Raw genomic sequence first — 16,917 nt, forward strand, 5'->3', positions numbered from 1 at the left:
AAATTTGTGAAATTGAAACATAAAGACAAAAAACGACGACTGGCCAGCTCACTCAGTGTAAAAGTGCAGTCAGGCAGTCCAAAAATGCATCCAAGGCACTCTGACTGTAGTAGATAAAAATCCTTTATTAATATGTGAATAATAATGTGTTTCAACAGGGTGTTTTTTTGTAAAACTGAAATTTGAAATTGAAAAAGAAAAGAAATTTTGTTGTTCCAAATGAAAGTCCTGTGTTCAGCTGCCTAAAGCATGACAACCATCTTTCTTTTCAAAGGAGTTTTAATAAGAATTACAAACAATAAGACTCACACAAATTCACCCAATGTCTTGAGGGAAAATTCTCAACAAGCTTTAGCGCATTTTTGGGGCTGCTGAGCCTGTTTTCCATCACCTACAACACTGGTGACAATGTTTAACACGTGTGTCTACAAATCTGAAGAGTCAAGGTTCGGCTTCTGGATAAAACTTGAAGTTGAACATGACTTATTTATTCCAACAGTCTTTCTGTAAAATGTAATTTTGGATTCATTTTTTCTCTCCACAAGTTTTTTTAGTTATTAAAAGAAGTTTGGGTGGATTTGATTTTCTTTCATTGTAGTGTCATGTAGTGTCATTTTAACAATTTTTATTTATCATTGATGCTTTTATTTATTTATTTTTTACATTTTTAATTGTGGTTTTATTGCTTTTTACTTCTCGTTGCTACCTTTATGTGTCTAAGTGCTTTTATTTTATACTGTTTTACTCAGCTACATTGTACTTAAATGAGGTCTCTACCTCAGTGTATTTCCGAGTTAAAATAAAGGTTAAATGAAAATGCATAAGTAATTTGCCCGGCCTTAACATGCTTACAAGACACCATTAAAAAAAAAGGAGGCAACAGAAACCAGAGTAATGACATAAATTACAAAAATATACTAAAACACAATCCTGTTTTTGCCCCAAGCTTTAGAAACAAAGGTGCCAACTTACAAACATGAAGATTTAACATGCTTTCCATTCTGTCATGGTCAGAGCACCATTAAGTAAAATCTAAATATTCTTTGCTCATCGTAATAAAAAAAGGACAATACAAAAGAAAATGTCATTTATTCTCAACTTTTGCTAAATTCTATTATTAATACAGCCTGTTTTCCTCATAGATGTTTTTAACGCTGCCATCTTCAGGGGCCAGATGAGGGATTACTGTCCTCAACTGTGGAGCCAAAGACCTTTAACTCTTTAATAACTTTGCTATAACTTAAGGCACAGTGTACAGTACATGTTGGTAATATTAGAAATGAAAGATGTGATTAATCTGAGCAGTAAGAGCATTGCTACCTGATCTACCAAAGGCCTTTTCCTGCTCGACCCGTGGGAATCCTTCCACCATTTTAACCACTTATCTAGTGGAGATGTTTCTGGTACCATTCTTCACTTGAATGTTCACAAGAAAAAAACATCTTGAGAGGAACCTTGAGGAAATTTTTAAGAGTTTGAAGCGTCATGCAAATGAGCTATTTTGTCACCTGTCAATCAAACTGATTTTAACCAATGAAATGACTTCATTAAAACGCTGCATGTGACGAGCCACGAGGAACATCATCCATCGGTGTAAAAGACAGTAATTACCAGTGTGTGTGTGTGTTGTTGACAATATGAAAATCTCACACACACACACACACACACACACGGTGCCAGCTGCCAGTGTGTTCTGATTAGGTGCTTACGTACAGAAACGCGTGAATAGGGCTCCATAATTGCTTGAATGTATGTGACAAACACATTTCACTCCATATTTGCAGGTGAAAAATGTGTGGGTGTGATTTATTTATATATTTTTTTGCATTAATGTATATCACCACTTGCAGCCCGTCACATATGTAATTTTCACTGTGTCGAGGTTACACAGGAAGTATACACTGTGCGCGTATTTATAGCACAAAGAGAACCCATTTGGATGAATAAAATCCACTCCGCAGAGTGTTTTCTATCGTGGACAAAGGTGATGGTATAGACCTGTATGTAAATGAACACAAATGTTAATGTCTCTACTTCTACTCCATATTATGTCAACACTTTCTATGCCTATCTGCAATTACAAATACATCTGTAAGTGCAAATGAAAGTTACATTCTCTGGTTTCAGCTTGACCAAAGTGCAGATTTGCTGCTTTTTTTGGTTTCTATTCATCCTCATTATTGTGAATTAAATATCTTTGGGTTTTAAAAGGTTTACAGAAGCAAATAAAAAACATATTGGTTGTTGTGCTGTTAGAAAAGAGGAAAAGTGGAACTGTGGAATAAGAGTGTAGAAGACGAGGAGTGATGGAAGGATGTTTAGTACAAACAGGAGTTTCTGGGCTGGGAAAGAGCAGAGAGACTTGAAGGATAATAAACAGCAGAGGGAACGGGAGGAAAATAAGACAAACATCATGAAACAAGACAAACTGAAAGGAGTAAAAAATGGATGAGAGGAATGCCAGTGTGAAGCAAAATTGTTTTGACAGGGCGAGGAGGAGGAAAGACAGATAGACGGGGGGAGAAGAAAAGAGAAATCATGTTCAGTTTTATTCTGTTACACAACCATGCTGAAGGGAAGACACAAAATGGACAGATTAAAGAGAGAAAAGGACAAGAAATGAAAAAGAATGACACAAACTAACAAGAGAAAATGAAAAATAAAATAAAAAACAATCCTCCTCTTTGCTCAGGTTACTTTGACCTCTGACCTTTGTGGTGTTGGTGTCCTGCAGAGGGAAATGAAACTTTTATCTGGATAAATCAGTGAGCTTTTCCACCTTGTTGATGGATTTCATGTTTGATAGCTGGAGTTTTGTTTTAAGATCTGAAGAAGAATTGAAATAATGAAAGAAGAAGAAGACGTGGAGAGGGTTGGCAGAGTTCAGCTGGGTGTTTTCCAAACTGCCAGTCTGCCTGTTAGTCTTGGCAACAGGCTGAACTCTCCTTGCGTAACCGGAGCAAAGACTGTTTCTGTCTATCTATGGGAAAATACCACTGAAAACAACACAATCAGACTTCAGCAATTCCTCCGCTGAGAGCTGCTGAGTCTGTTGGTTTGTACTGCTGTCTGTGGTGTGTGTGTATGTGTGTGTGAGCTTTTGATCCATCATGCACTGCTGCAGATAACAAAGAATGTCTCCTTGTTTTAAAAGGAAGCAGGTCAAGAATTTACGTTATTTTTACTTCATTAAACCTCTGACAGAAAACATCAGCACTGTTGTCAGTCATTCTAAAAATATACAAAGAATCCAGTTTAGTGTTTTTCTGCTGCTATTCTTAAATCTGAGGGTCAGTTCACCCAAATCATCCCTATTGTATCTGTCCGTGCAGATAGTTTGGGCTTTATTTGACAAGGTCTTTGGGATTTTAACCTTACCTTAGCTTCACAGAATTTAGTTGGAGCAGTTAGGGCTGCAACTAACGATCATAATCACTGCCGTATAAGCTATCTATCATTTTCTTGATTAATCAATAGTAGTTAGTCTATAAAATGTCAGAAAATGGTGAAAAATGTCAATCAGTGTTTCCAAAAGCCTACGATGATGTCCTCAAATGTCTTTTTAATGTCCACAACCTAAAGATACTCAGTTTACTGCCATAGAGGAGAAAAAAACACAACATATTCACATTTAAGAAGCTGGAATCGCAGAATTTAATTGTTTTGTAGTTGTTTTACTCAAACTGATCAATTGATAATCACATTAGTTGGCAATTAATTTAATAGTTGACAGCTAATTGATTACTTCTTGCAGCTCTACTCAAAGTATTGAACGTCCACATTTAATCAAAAGTAACTAAAATGATTAGTTAACTCAATAAATAATGAGGAATAAGACATGTTTTAAGTCGAAATACCAAAGATGTATCGAGTTACAGCTTTTCCATTGTAGGTATTTGCTGGTTTTATATTCTCCTGTTAATGTAAATTTAATATTTTTCCAGTTTGGACTGTTGGTCAGACTTAAGTAATGTGAAGACGTCTTCTTTGGGTCAAATTGTGGCACACATTTTCTGCAAGAGGTCTTATTGACAAAAAAATAAAGCCATTAACCAAGGAAAATAATGGGGCAGTTTAATGAATGATGAAAACCATCTTTATCCCCAAAAATAATTCTGTCCAGAAGCAGTGTTCTTGATATTACCTTGATAATCCACATGACATTAGAACTACTTTCTAATGAAAAAATAGTCCCTTCACTAAAAAACAAAATCCTTATATGTCAAAACACTTGGAAGTGTAATACTTGGGTGTTTCCGTACTTGACAGGCTGAAAGGTCAAAGATCAAATGCCTTTTAAGAGGGCATGCTGGGCCACCCTTCTGCTTTGAATGCTTCCACTAATAAAAACACACAGTGAATTCATGAAGTAGATTTCTGGGAAAGTTTTAAGAGAAACATAACAGGAATGTGAGATAAAATACAGGGAGGACTTTAAATGTTAAGTGTCATTTCTGTATGTCAGCAGTTTGTTTTCAGTTCATGCTCTCAGTAACAAAGCAAACAAAGTTTAAAGGACAGTTCACCTCAAAATCAAAAACCCATATTTTTCCTCTTACCTGTAGTGCTATTTATTCATCTAGATTGTTTTGGTGTGAGTGTTTGAGATATCTGCCGTAGAAAGAGTCTGCCTTCTCTCCAATATACTGGAACTAGATGGCACTCGGCTTGTGGTGCTAACAGCACCAAAAAAATACATCTGAAAAGCTCAACAGCAATGACTCTATTCAGAAATCATGACCCGGTTACTCAAGATAATCCACAGTCCTTGTTGCGAGCAGTTTCATATAAGAACCAATTTCTCTCTACCAAACCAACACATTCTCACTTCGACCTCATCACATATCAACGTTTGGTCATGGACTCTCCACGTCAGGATACAATGTGCAAGGTACCCTGGGTGCGTTGGTTGTTGACGTTCTGGAATGCCGTGTGAAGTTCTGCCTGTTACATGCATTGTCTTCTTTCAAAAGACACTTCTGTTCTCACAGGAAATTTATCGTTTCAAAATAAACGCACTATGTCAGTACAACACAGCGAATTGACTTTTTTTCTTCCTTCAACAACAAACTTGCATTGTTGGATTTAGTCAACAAAAGCACGTGGTTAGGTTTAGGAAATAGAACCGAGTTTGGCTTTATAATCTAACGGGACACGAACACCATTCTCCCAGGGAAAGTCAGTGTTTGCTGGACCCATCCACCACCTCGCCCGCCTGCCCTACTCTGACTTTCCCTGCCATAACTTTCATTCTTGTCCCGCCGCATTTCCCCATGATGCTACCGGGCGCTGTTAAACTATAACGGTAACCGTCCGCAAATCATGCCAACATTAAAGGACGGCTTTTTCGTTGGTGTCAGATGGTGCAAGTCTCTGCCCTAGCACCAGATTTTGACAACTTTGGAATGAGACCGGCAGATTTATGCCTTTGCCCTCCATCTTTGGTCCACAATATGAGCCTTCTGAGGCAAATTTTTCAATAGATGGCAGACAAATATAGACCATAGTTCTTCCGATTACAATTCTTGTAATCAATTATAACGGTCAAAAAGGAATATAAGGAAAGAAAAGGACTGTTATAACTGTTTACAGTCGTATGCAGTATGTGGCTGCTTTACATAATGCTCTTCATCCTACACTTGCCTCGCTTGGTGGGAGAAAAGTTTGGTCTGAAAGACGATTAGGACTGCTTTAGTGTCACCACAGAGCCATGAAGGTTACTACTTGATTCGGATTATGTTTTCACTTTGAATAAACAGCTCTCTTGTCAGAGGACAGCGACACTTCTGTGTTTGAGGAGTTTAAAAGGCATCATCTTCACCTTGACAAAGAAACTCCACTAAAGCAGAGCTTTTAAGAAGTGCTCCAGAAGTTCTTGGTGTGAAAGCTGCTTGATTCCTGCAGCTAGTTCAAGTCCACTCAGAAAAAAGAATTGCCTTATCTCTGTACCTAAATGTTGTAGAGTCGTAGCTCTATCCTCTTTTCCTGCACAAAGCCCAACCCTGTCTTGGCGCTGGCATTACATAAGCCTCCCGTAAAGCCAAGGAAAACCCCAGCAAAATGAAAGCAGGGTGACGTCTTCTTCCAGTAAGCCAAGAGGATATAAGAAGTGAATATCATGTTGGGCAGGGCAACATGATGGAGACATCTTAACAGCATTTATCAAGAAACCATTAATCTCCTCTCATTAAGCCTTTGATCCAAGCTGTGACAGGAGCCCAACCAGTCTTGGCGATGGGAACCAACGTTGCTGAGAAATTAGGAGATTTCCTGGAAATTCACCAGAATAATGTGTGTGCGGGTGGGTGTGTGTCTGCTGGCACACCTTGAATCCCGAGATGTGTTTTAGCTTGTCTCGTCTGACAGAATTGAGACCAGTTGAAGTGTTGTTCTGCCAAACTGCTCGTCATGGCAGGAGTACAGAGAGTAGGAGCGCACGGGGTGAGGCAGCAGCCACCTACTACCATCTGAACATTTACTGTCAACACATCACACGTTGTAACGAAATCGGGAAATTCAACAGGAACTTTCACTTTCTCACATTTTATATAAAAAGTTTTAACCAGGGATTCAAGCACTGTCTAACTTTTATAGACGTTTACTGTTTTTGGCCTGATGTGCCCAAGACAGATTTTCCAGACAGAAAACAAAGATGGCCGTAGCATCTGTGATGTCACACACATGTCACTGATGGTGGAAGCACCTTTGTGCTTTGTTTGTGTGAAATTTTGGTGAAGTGATGCAGTAGAATCTGTGTGTTACATTAATCAAGCAAGTTGAGCGTGATGCCATTTTGTCTGTCACTGTAAGATTTATGTATTGTAATGAACCCTCAGAGCACTTTAATTAAAATTTGCAAAAGCCTAATGGGATGTTGACATAAGAGCGTCTCCACTTATAACAGAAAAGTGATGTGTAGTCACCTGCGGTAGAGGCAACACAATGATGAAGAGCAGGATTTCAGCTCTATGCAGACTATAGCTGTAGCCTACGCGAGTGGCCTACACCATTGTGAGCATCTATACTTGCATGGTGGTGTGTCTTTGTCACTCTGTAGTTAAGGTTAGTGATGCAAAACCCACCCAAAACACACATTAAACATGGCTTAATAGCGACAATATCAATTACAAGTACACAAATCAGCTTCATTATAACTCGCAGCATTCACAGACAAAGCATTTGTCTTTATCTATAACTCGCAGCATTCACAGACAAAGCATTTGTCTTTATCTGGACACATTTTCCCCAAAAATACAACACGCTAATGTTATTAGCACAAGCCTATGGCATTTTACATTGTATAAATTAGCCTAGTGACTAGCAGACTTTTCAGGGACAACAGCAACATTTAAAAAAGGTAATGTTACAAAATTTGGCTCCATTACAGCTCACAAGGTTCACTGACAAAACAACTGTCTTATACTAAACATGTTTTCCAAACAAATATAACATGCTAACGTGAAGCCTATGGCTTGGTTAAATGTGCTTAGTTACTTTCCACAACGGGTAGTTACTATCTGGCATTACTCTACATAGAAGAATGCACGAAACAGTTCCACTCAGACACTCAAAATACACCACTGGTGTCAGATCAGCAGTTTCAAGTAACCAAACAAGACAAAAAATCTGAGCAAGGATATCCATTCTTATATCAATATGATATCCATTTTGTGATATGAGACTAGATATCATCTTATCTAATGTTGTTACTGCTGTCTTTTCCTGGTCTTAAAGGCTGTGTTACAGGAGAGTGATGTAATTTTCTGAACTGCCACTGATGATTATGTATCAAAAATCTCACTGTGTAAATATTATATGAAAGCACCAACAGTCAACCCTACAATATTGTCACGATATCAATATCAAGGTATTTGGTCAAAAAACTATTATTGTATTTGATTTTCTCCGTGTCCCCGAGTCCGACAAACACATACACAGAGTGACAAATTAATCAAGACTCAAAGGCTCAATTGGTCCTCACAAAGATAGATTTACAGGATCACAGACACACACACACACACACACACACACACACACACGACAACAAATGCATGAAAGAACCATTCATTTTCGTTTTCTGTCTTTTCCCGTCTCCCGCTCTCTCTCAGCCACACACGCACACACACACTCACACACACACACACACAGGCAGGCAGGATCCTGTTGTTTTCTCCAGCGGAGCAGAACCTGCTGCTGTTATGAGATACAGTGAAACTCCCACATCCGTATTTCAGCTCTGTGACAAAACCCCACAAACCAACACAGAGCTGCCTCCTACTCACATGTTCAAACACTACATGACATGCTCCTGATTTACAGGAGAGTCCAGTTTCAGAGAGAAGAAGTGAGGACGTTTGCCAAAATACAACATTCATATATAGTCTTCAGGGACACTGAGAATATTTTTTGATGAAAAGAGCCAGGATTAAAGACGACTAGAAACCTGAGATTTTTATTTTTTAGTGTGTGAATTACATGTATGGTGTTTATTTATGATATCAGTCAATTCTCTGATTGATTTCCTGCATCAGAATCAATATTTTCAAGAGTCGTAAGTTAATTCTTATGACCTGAAACATGCACGCTGGCCTTTAGAGAGTATTTAGTGAATAGGATCATTGTTTGTAGTTTTGACAGTAGTCATAGGATTACTAACTTTTAAATTACAGAGTTTAAGAGTGTTTCCAACTGTGAGGTCACAGTGACCTTCACCTTCGACCACTGAATTCTAAGCAGTTCATTCTTGAGTCAAAGTGTACGTTTGTGCCAAATTTGAGGCTATTCTCTTCAAGGCCTTCACGAGATACTGCGTTCATGAGAATGAGATGGACACAAGGTCATAATAAACTTAACCCTTTGACAACCAAAATCTAATCAGCTCATTCTCGATTCCGTGTGGACGCTCGTGCCAAATTTGAAAAAATTTCCTCGAGGTGTTCTTGGGATATTGTGTTCACGAGTACGACATGGATGCAGGGTCACATGAAATTGACCTGTGACAACCAGAATCGAACCAGTTCAACCTTGATTCCATGTAGATGTTACTCGACCTTCAACCACCGAATTCTAAACAGTTCATTCTAGAATTCCAGTGGATGTTTGTGCCAAATTTGAGGCTATTTCCTTCAAGGCCTTCTTGAGATATTCCATTCATGGTAATGAGACGGACATAAGGTCACTGTTAACTTAACCTTTGATCACCATAATCAAATCAGTTCATTCTTGATTTGAAGGGGACATTTGTGCCAAATTTGAGGCTATTTCCTTCAAGGCCTTCTTGGGATATTGTGTTCATGAGAATGAGATGGACAATTGGTCACAGTAAACTTCACCATTGACCACCACAATCGAATCAGTTCATCCTCAATTCCTTGTGGACGTTTATGCCAAATTTGAAAAAGTCCTCAAGGCGTTCTTGAGATATTGCGTTCACGCGTATGAGATGGATGCAAGGTCACAAGACCTTGACCTTTAAAAACCCAAATCCAATCAGTTCATCTTCGATTTGAAGGGGACATGTGTGCCAAATTTGAGGCTATTTTTTTCAAGGCCCTAACGAGATACTGCGTCCATGAGAATGAGACCGAATCTTGGTCACAGTAAACTTAACTTTTGACATCTAACTTGACATCTAAACATCTAATCAGTTCATCCTCAATTCCATGTGGATGTTCGTGCCAAATCTGAAGAAATTTTCTCAGGGTGTTCTTGAGATATCGTGGTCAATGCCTTAACTCACTAACTAAAATGGCAGAAGCCATTGTCAGGAAAAATGTATCTGACGTGTACTTTGATGTTTTAGTTTGGCCCATGTCCGATCCACTAGCATGGACTGTGCCTTTATTACCTATACTGCGGCTAACCACCAGGGGGCGATTGCAATGTTTTAGCTTCACATTTGGGGAGCTGTCATGCCATCCATCATTTTATACAGTCTTCGGATCAGACTAAAAAATGAAGGCTCAGTGTTCCCTCTTACACACTACAGAGGCTTCCTTGTAGCGAGCACATAACATGTCATTGACTCACTGTGTGTGTATGTTGCGGAGCTCCTGCTCTGTCTGTCTCTGCAGCTGCTTGAGGTGAAAGGTCAGCTCCTCGCTCAAAATGGCAAACCTCCACAGTCCTCCTCTCCCTGTGCTCTCCTCACACACCAAACCCTGATCACAAGAGAAGACAGAGGACTTACAGAAGCTTTGTAACACACCTTCTGGCGGCCATGTTGGAGGTGCACAAAGTAATGGAAGGCAAACATTCCATCACTGATTATCATGCTAATATACAGTGAATTAGCATATTAGCATGATAGCTTCCTTTCAGTTACCAGGGTAAAAGGGAACATGCTGGATGTCAGAGAAAAAAAAACAATGACACATGCTCTGTAAGTCATATAATGTTTAGTCGGGACAGCATTTGATATGAGAATGTGCCCATGTAACACTTCAGCTCTCAGTAGTCTGCTGTCTCCGTTTGTCAGACATAGCAACATGTTGAGTAAGACAGAAAAGAGCGATGAATCACCAGCTGAAGGAGGAGAGACTGATGGTAGGCAGACAGGTCCATCAGCAGACAGACAGACAGACAAGAGGGGGTGAAAAGAGACACCGGAGGATATGACGAGTGAAGATAAAGTTGGAGAAGGTGACGTTTAATCGGGTTGCCAGTCTGAACTCGTTGAGGTTACAGGGTCCTCGGCGAGCGGCTGTGGGCTGAAAGACAACAGCCCGACTGAGTCACTCTGGCAGAACACGACGATCGCCCTCATCCTCCCCTTCGTCTGTCTGTCTGTGTCCATGTGACTCAGTCTGAGAGACACACTGGCACTATGTTCACATAGAAGCCAAATCTGATACACCAAAGCTCACCAGTGGGGGAAAAATGTGTTTTGAAGGTGCAACTTTGGACCAGTTAAGTGCAAACTACAGGTACGACTTCAATGGGAAAACCAATGAGCTGTTGGAGTTGAAGATGAATGTCTGTCCACTCACATTTAGCCACTTTACTTTCTATCAGACTGTTTCCATGCCAGTTTACCTTCTGCTTTAGGTTGTCAACTCCACTTCACCCTGTTTTTGTGTCTGAAATGACCACATTTGCAGTGAATGCAGAGATACAGTATTTGTGTCAATTTCTCTGCCATTCTGCAATGATTTGGTGGTAATGACAACCCGACGATAGAGGAGTTCGGAGGCTGATAATGATATATTGACACACCATCCAAGGATGTCTTAACTTTTTCTATTCTATTCTTATTTTATTTTTTGGACAATTGCGTGAAGGAAACACACTGGGCAGGACATTTTACGGTATAAAAATAAACTTGCTATGTGGAGAAACTGGAATTGTGCAGCCAGGTCACCAGAAGAAAATGTTGGCATTGTATTTTTCTGTAAACAACAATTACATTACATTTTTACGTTTCAAATGTATCATTGAGAAGTCGGAGGCTGTGGCTCTGCTAATCAGAGGATTGTGGTTCTATCTCTGGCTCCTCCAGCCCACATGTTGAAGTATCCTTGGGCAAGATACTGAACCCCAAAACTATCTTGCCCAAATTCATCTGAATGACTTTAACTGAGTAGCAGGTGCCTCGGCCTCCAGTGTATGAACGTGTGTGAATGGGTCAATGTGACAACTTTGAAGACAAGGAAGGTGCTATTTGAGTCCATTTACCATCATATCCACCTTGCTAAAGTGACAGGAGGTAGAATGGATGGTGGATGGTGTCACCTAAGAGAGATGCCTGCTTATCTGCAGACAACAGTTAGAGACCAAAAAACAACAAAACTGGTTACTTTTGCGTGAGACATCGCTGTGTTTCCAGTTGGGATTGTGCCACCAAAACCAGTTATTTAAAGCCGAACTATTTTCCTAAACATAAATGAGTGGTATTTGAGCCTGAACCCCTATTATATCAGCACGGCCAATTTAGGCTTGGTTAGAAAAATCTCTGTTAATTGGATAATTTTCCTGCAAAAGAAGTGCAGAATTGGAAGTTTAAGCACGTTTTCCTCCAGTTTAAGCATTTAGAGCAGAAAAACTGCAGTGGAGATAAAAAAAATTGGGTGTTAACTATTCAATTAATCGCAAACTAATTTGATAATCAATCAGTTTGAGTATTTGAGTATTCCAATTTCTCTGATTCATGCTCCTTAAATGTGAATACTTCCTGGTTTCTTTACTGTATGACAGAAAACTGAATATCTTTGGGCAAAACAAGACATTTGAGGACGTCATCTTGGGCCTTGGGAAACACTGATTGATATTTTTCACCATTTCACAGATCAATTAATCAGTTAATCCAGAAAAATGAAAATAATCATTAGCTGCAGCCCGTCTGTATTAAAACCCACGGACTGAAACTTCAGAAATGTTTAATCTGATTCTTTTTAATAACTGTACCTGATTTTTTGGAATAAAGACTTCTGAAAAATTACATTTATTTAATAGCGTGTAGGAGAACACTGGATTTGAGCTGTCTTTCTGAATATAGCCTCAGGAGAGATCAACAACAAGGGAAAGGAAAGGGACAAAGACAGGCAGACAGTGAAAGAGAGAAGAGCACAGATTCCCACGGAGAAGCCAAGTGAAACACATAAAGAGTGCCGATAAAAACAAATCCCTGTACAAACCGTTAGGAAGAATGCAGTTAAGGCAGTGTTGAGCAATTAGCCCCGTACCCTCTAGCAAAGATTCATGTTTTAAAAACATCAGGTGAAAAAAAAATTACAGAGTTTCAACGTCAGCAAAGACAGAACGACACTTTGTGGCTCTGCTACAGTGGTGATAATCATCTAACTGTTTTTACTGCAGGCGTCATGCTTCAGATTCCAGTAAAGCTGCTCAGAAACAGACTCTGTTCACCTTCAGGTACATTTGTAGAAATCTAAGTCATTAGAGAGCAAAGTGTTTCCTTAAAAATCTGTCCATCTGGAAAATGTTACCTTTGGGTCATGATCAAATTCACGGTTAAATACTGTTCTGTTAAATCTGCAGTGATGCTCCACATACAGTTCACGCTCTCCAATCACACCCCACATTTCTCTGCTCATAATTTGTAACACTGTAAATTACACTTGGCAAGGTTATTATAATTAACAAAAACTTAACTTAAAACTAAAACTAGACCCCAATCAAGGAGTTTTTGATAAAAGTGCAAAAGTGCAGGATACAGACATACCACAGAACAAGTGGCAGGAAGTGTGTACCGGTGCACACTTAGTAACCAATTCAAATACTTGGAGGGAATTCAGATGGAAGGTGGTGATGGGATTTTTTCAGACACCAGAAACAGTGGCTAAAATGGGCTCAACGTACTCAAATAAATGTTGGAGAAACTGTGGCACACAAATTGGCAACCATACCCACATATTTTAGACATGCACAGAGTTAAGTACATTTTGGGCAGAGATTTTTGAGACACATATTACCAAAATCTCACAAAAGACTAGAGGGTATCAACATTGGGTCTAACACCGGAGGGCATTGATAGGAGAGCAAAAAAATACCTTTTACAAGTATTGACAACAGCAGATTTAAAATTAGAGTTACATTAAAAAAGGCAACTTTTTTGAACTCGGAAAACAGTTTTGAACTTTGTCAATTTTGGTCAAAAATGTCAACACAAGCATGTGGAGGCATCGGTGCAGATGTTTATTTATATGTATTGTAATTCGTACTCTGAACTTCTTAAATCTTAAAAAACTAAAACCAAAAGTGAAACTAACAAATACGAAACTAAAACTATTAACCTAAGAAAAAAGTAAAAACTAAACTGAAACGAGCTAATCCCATCTGAAAACTAACTGAAATTAAAATTAAATGGAAATAAAAAATAATCATACAAAACTATAATAACTCTAATGTAGATGCACCTTTCTGTGCAGTTTTTTTTTTGCTTACAAATCATAGGATGTTTTTGTTACACTGCATTTTCATTCATGCCAAGCACAGTCATTTATTTGTAAATCCCTTTGCACCAGCTCTACCTTATCAATCCCTTTGCAGATACACATATTTTTTAATAGTCTAATCACGGTAATGATAATAATGATAAGCACTGAGCATTTTCTTCTTCTTTAAAAAGTTACAAAGTGATGCTTTGCCACTGCGAGATCATGTTTTCATACTGTTTTCACATCTTTTTTATATTTAAATATCCTGAAATTGTTTCATGTTAATCACATGTAGCAGTTAATCAACATAATTTTAACATTTTTATAATAATTTCCATAATATTTGTATAATCATACACAGAATTAACATGATGGAACTTTTTTTTGGATTTTTCTTTTACAAAAAGTGATCAGGAAATACACATTAACTTAACATAAAGGTTTAAAAACACTTCAGTATGTAATGGTGTTTCATTTACCTGTTGCTCCTCAGCGAAGGGGGATTGTAGGACGTGAACTTTGTCTTCTATCAGCTGCCGTAGTTTGTCTAGCGAAGCAGGAAAGTCCTCTCTGTTTCTCTGGAGCTCTGGAGACTTGAAAGAGGAGAGACAAACAGACAGAGTGTTTTATAAACTTCCATCACAGTAACCCTCATACAGTACATCTGCCTCATGTTTCACAACCAGTAGATCTGGCAGCAACCAAATGCCACTGGGGAGTCTGATCCTATTGGCTGCTGATCTTGGTGCACACATCTTTAAAAAAAAATACACTCAGTCACATGAAGTCTAAACGCATACTTTGGTTGTAGAATGTGTTTCGTCTGAAGGACATTCTGCAGATTGTTTTGCCTGAGTGTCTGAATGCCACCATCAATCAGAACTGAGGCAACACCCAAATGGTAAAACACCCTCCTCTGATTCACGAAGAAAGTTTTTCATTTATGTGGAATGGAGAGGAACAGGAAGGATCGCCCTTCAGACTGAATTATGCTCCGGTGAGCAGCTCACTGCAGCACAGAGACGATATCCTTAATACCAGCACACATCTGAGATACAGTATAAAACAGTTGAAAAGCTTGTCAGCTGGATCAGTCAGATTCTGACAGAGAAAGAAATCTATTTAAAGATTTGAAGCACTAAAATACATATCCCATGATGCTTCAGGTCATTTGAGATGTAATGATTAAAGGGACAGTCATCCCAAAATCAAAAATACATATTCCTCCTTTAACCTGTCATACTATTATATATCTAGAAAGATACCAAAATCAATCACAGTCACACCTGGTTTGAAATAAACTACTGTCCCCTTTAGCTAGACTGCAGTCTGTCAGATGATCTCCAGAGTGATTATGTCCTGGAGACTTCACTTCTACCTGTCAGTGGGCCAGGTGAGTAACAGGAAGCAGGGGGTCAAGTACAAACATTACGCTTTGCTCGTGTTTACTGTGATGGATTACTTTACTCTGCGAAGGTCATGGTCAAAATCTGAATTAGAATAAGAAGCAGAAAATGAGGTAGAACCACAAAGTGTGATATCAAGTGTGATATAAAAAAGGGAAACTAGGAAACCAATCTTCCCTTCTTATTAAAGAAGAAAGTATTTTCAACCTGGACCCTATTTTCCCATGTTTTTATGCCTAAGTGACTGATGAGAACAACAATTTTTGACATTGCTCCAGCGCTGAGCAAGAGGGCTGCATCTGGCAGCAGTGAAATACGCTGCAATGTGACCACTTGGAGCATTTGAGCATTGTCAATTCACTTCAACTAAAAGGGTTTGTTTTTGTCACTGACAGGCTCAGATTACTATTCTAAGTGTCTGACAACATTATGGAAAGTTGATACATCATAATATCGTGATATTTTTGTGTGCCAAGTATCGTTTTTTTATTATATATATTTTTTTTATTAATAATACGAATACAAATCAAACTTTAGGTAGCCCACTAGAATAATAAAATCAATTGCTTTTCAGTCCACGAGATACATTTTACTGCAAATAAAATGACTGAAGTGAGATGAAAAGACTGAAAACTTTGTCTTATTGGATGTTCCTTTGGAGACATATTTTATAACTAATTAAAAATAATAATTTACAGTTGAAAAAAGTTAATAAATCGCAACATATTTTATCGTGGCACATTTAAAATTGCAATAATATTGTATTGTGACTTAAGTATCATGATAATATTGTGTTGTTGAGCCTCTGGTGATTCCCACCCCTACTACAGAGACAGACTTTTTTTGTTAAAGAGTTAAGTTCCTTTTCGTTTAACCGGAAACAGCCCCAAAACTGCCACTGTCAAACCCACCAGATTTAATTGAAACAGTAAATTTAGCCTGTGTATAGCCATCATATTTTCACATCTAAATGGGGGAATTAAGGATTTATTTCAACCCAACCAAGGTTGGTGATTTTTGGAACGATAGAAAAACGAACCAAGACGACCGCTTTTGTGAGATTTATTATATTTCTTGTGACTTTGAATGCATTAATTAATCAACAACTTTCTTTCAAACCAAAATAGTAAAAGATAAAAATAAAAAAAACAGACAAGACAAAGATGTCCATACCCCTTTCTTACATTTCTTCTTTTAACTCATATTACCACCAAATTAAATAAATAATAAACCCAGCTTATTTACAGCCCAAGTACCATCCAGTGTTACAAAATAAATATGCACTCCCCTAACACAACCTTTCCTCTTGTATATGTCTGCCAAAAATTTCAAGTCCTCACCATACACTGAAATACACAGACTCGTCTTGGTTGTATGAACACACTGTTTTTTGATTGATTTGATTATATAATATAAATTATAATTAAATATAATAAAATGATAAAATTACTAGTTACTTAAAAGAAGTCTAGTAGGTTTGGCGACAGCGATTTCAGGGCTGTTTGTTTTAAACATAAGGACCTTACTCTTCAACAAAAACGTCTTTCTCTGTAGGGATCCTTTCCGTAATGTTGTCAAACACTTATAACAACAATCTGAGCCTGTCAGTGGCTAAA

The 16,917-nt window shown here is 38.3% G+C and overlaps 1 protein-coding gene across 1 annotated transcript in view; it reads right to left on the reverse strand.

Annotated features, from left to right (window-relative positions):
• LOC126395959 (uncharacterized) overlaps nucleotides 1–16,917 on the reverse strand; it is a 40,830-nt gene that overhangs the window by 21,677 nt on the left and 2,236 nt on the right. Inside the window, exons 2-3 of the mRNA XM_050053761.1 lie at nucleotides 14,375–14,488; nucleotides 10,030–10,160 (exon numbers count right to left, since the gene is read on the reverse strand). Coding sequence (XP_049909718.1) covers nucleotides 10,030–10,160; nucleotides 14,375–14,488 — 245 coding nt within the window. The remainder of the gene's footprint in view (nucleotides 1–10,029; nucleotides 10,161–14,374; nucleotides 14,489–16,917) is intronic.

This window comes from Epinephelus moara, chromosome 9 (genome assembly GCF_006386435.1).
Source record: "Epinephelus moara isolate mb chromosome 9, YSFRI_EMoa_1.0, whole genome shotgun sequence".
NCBI classification, from domain to species: domain Eukaryota; kingdom Metazoa; phylum Chordata; class Actinopteri; order Perciformes; family Serranidae; genus Epinephelus; species Epinephelus moara.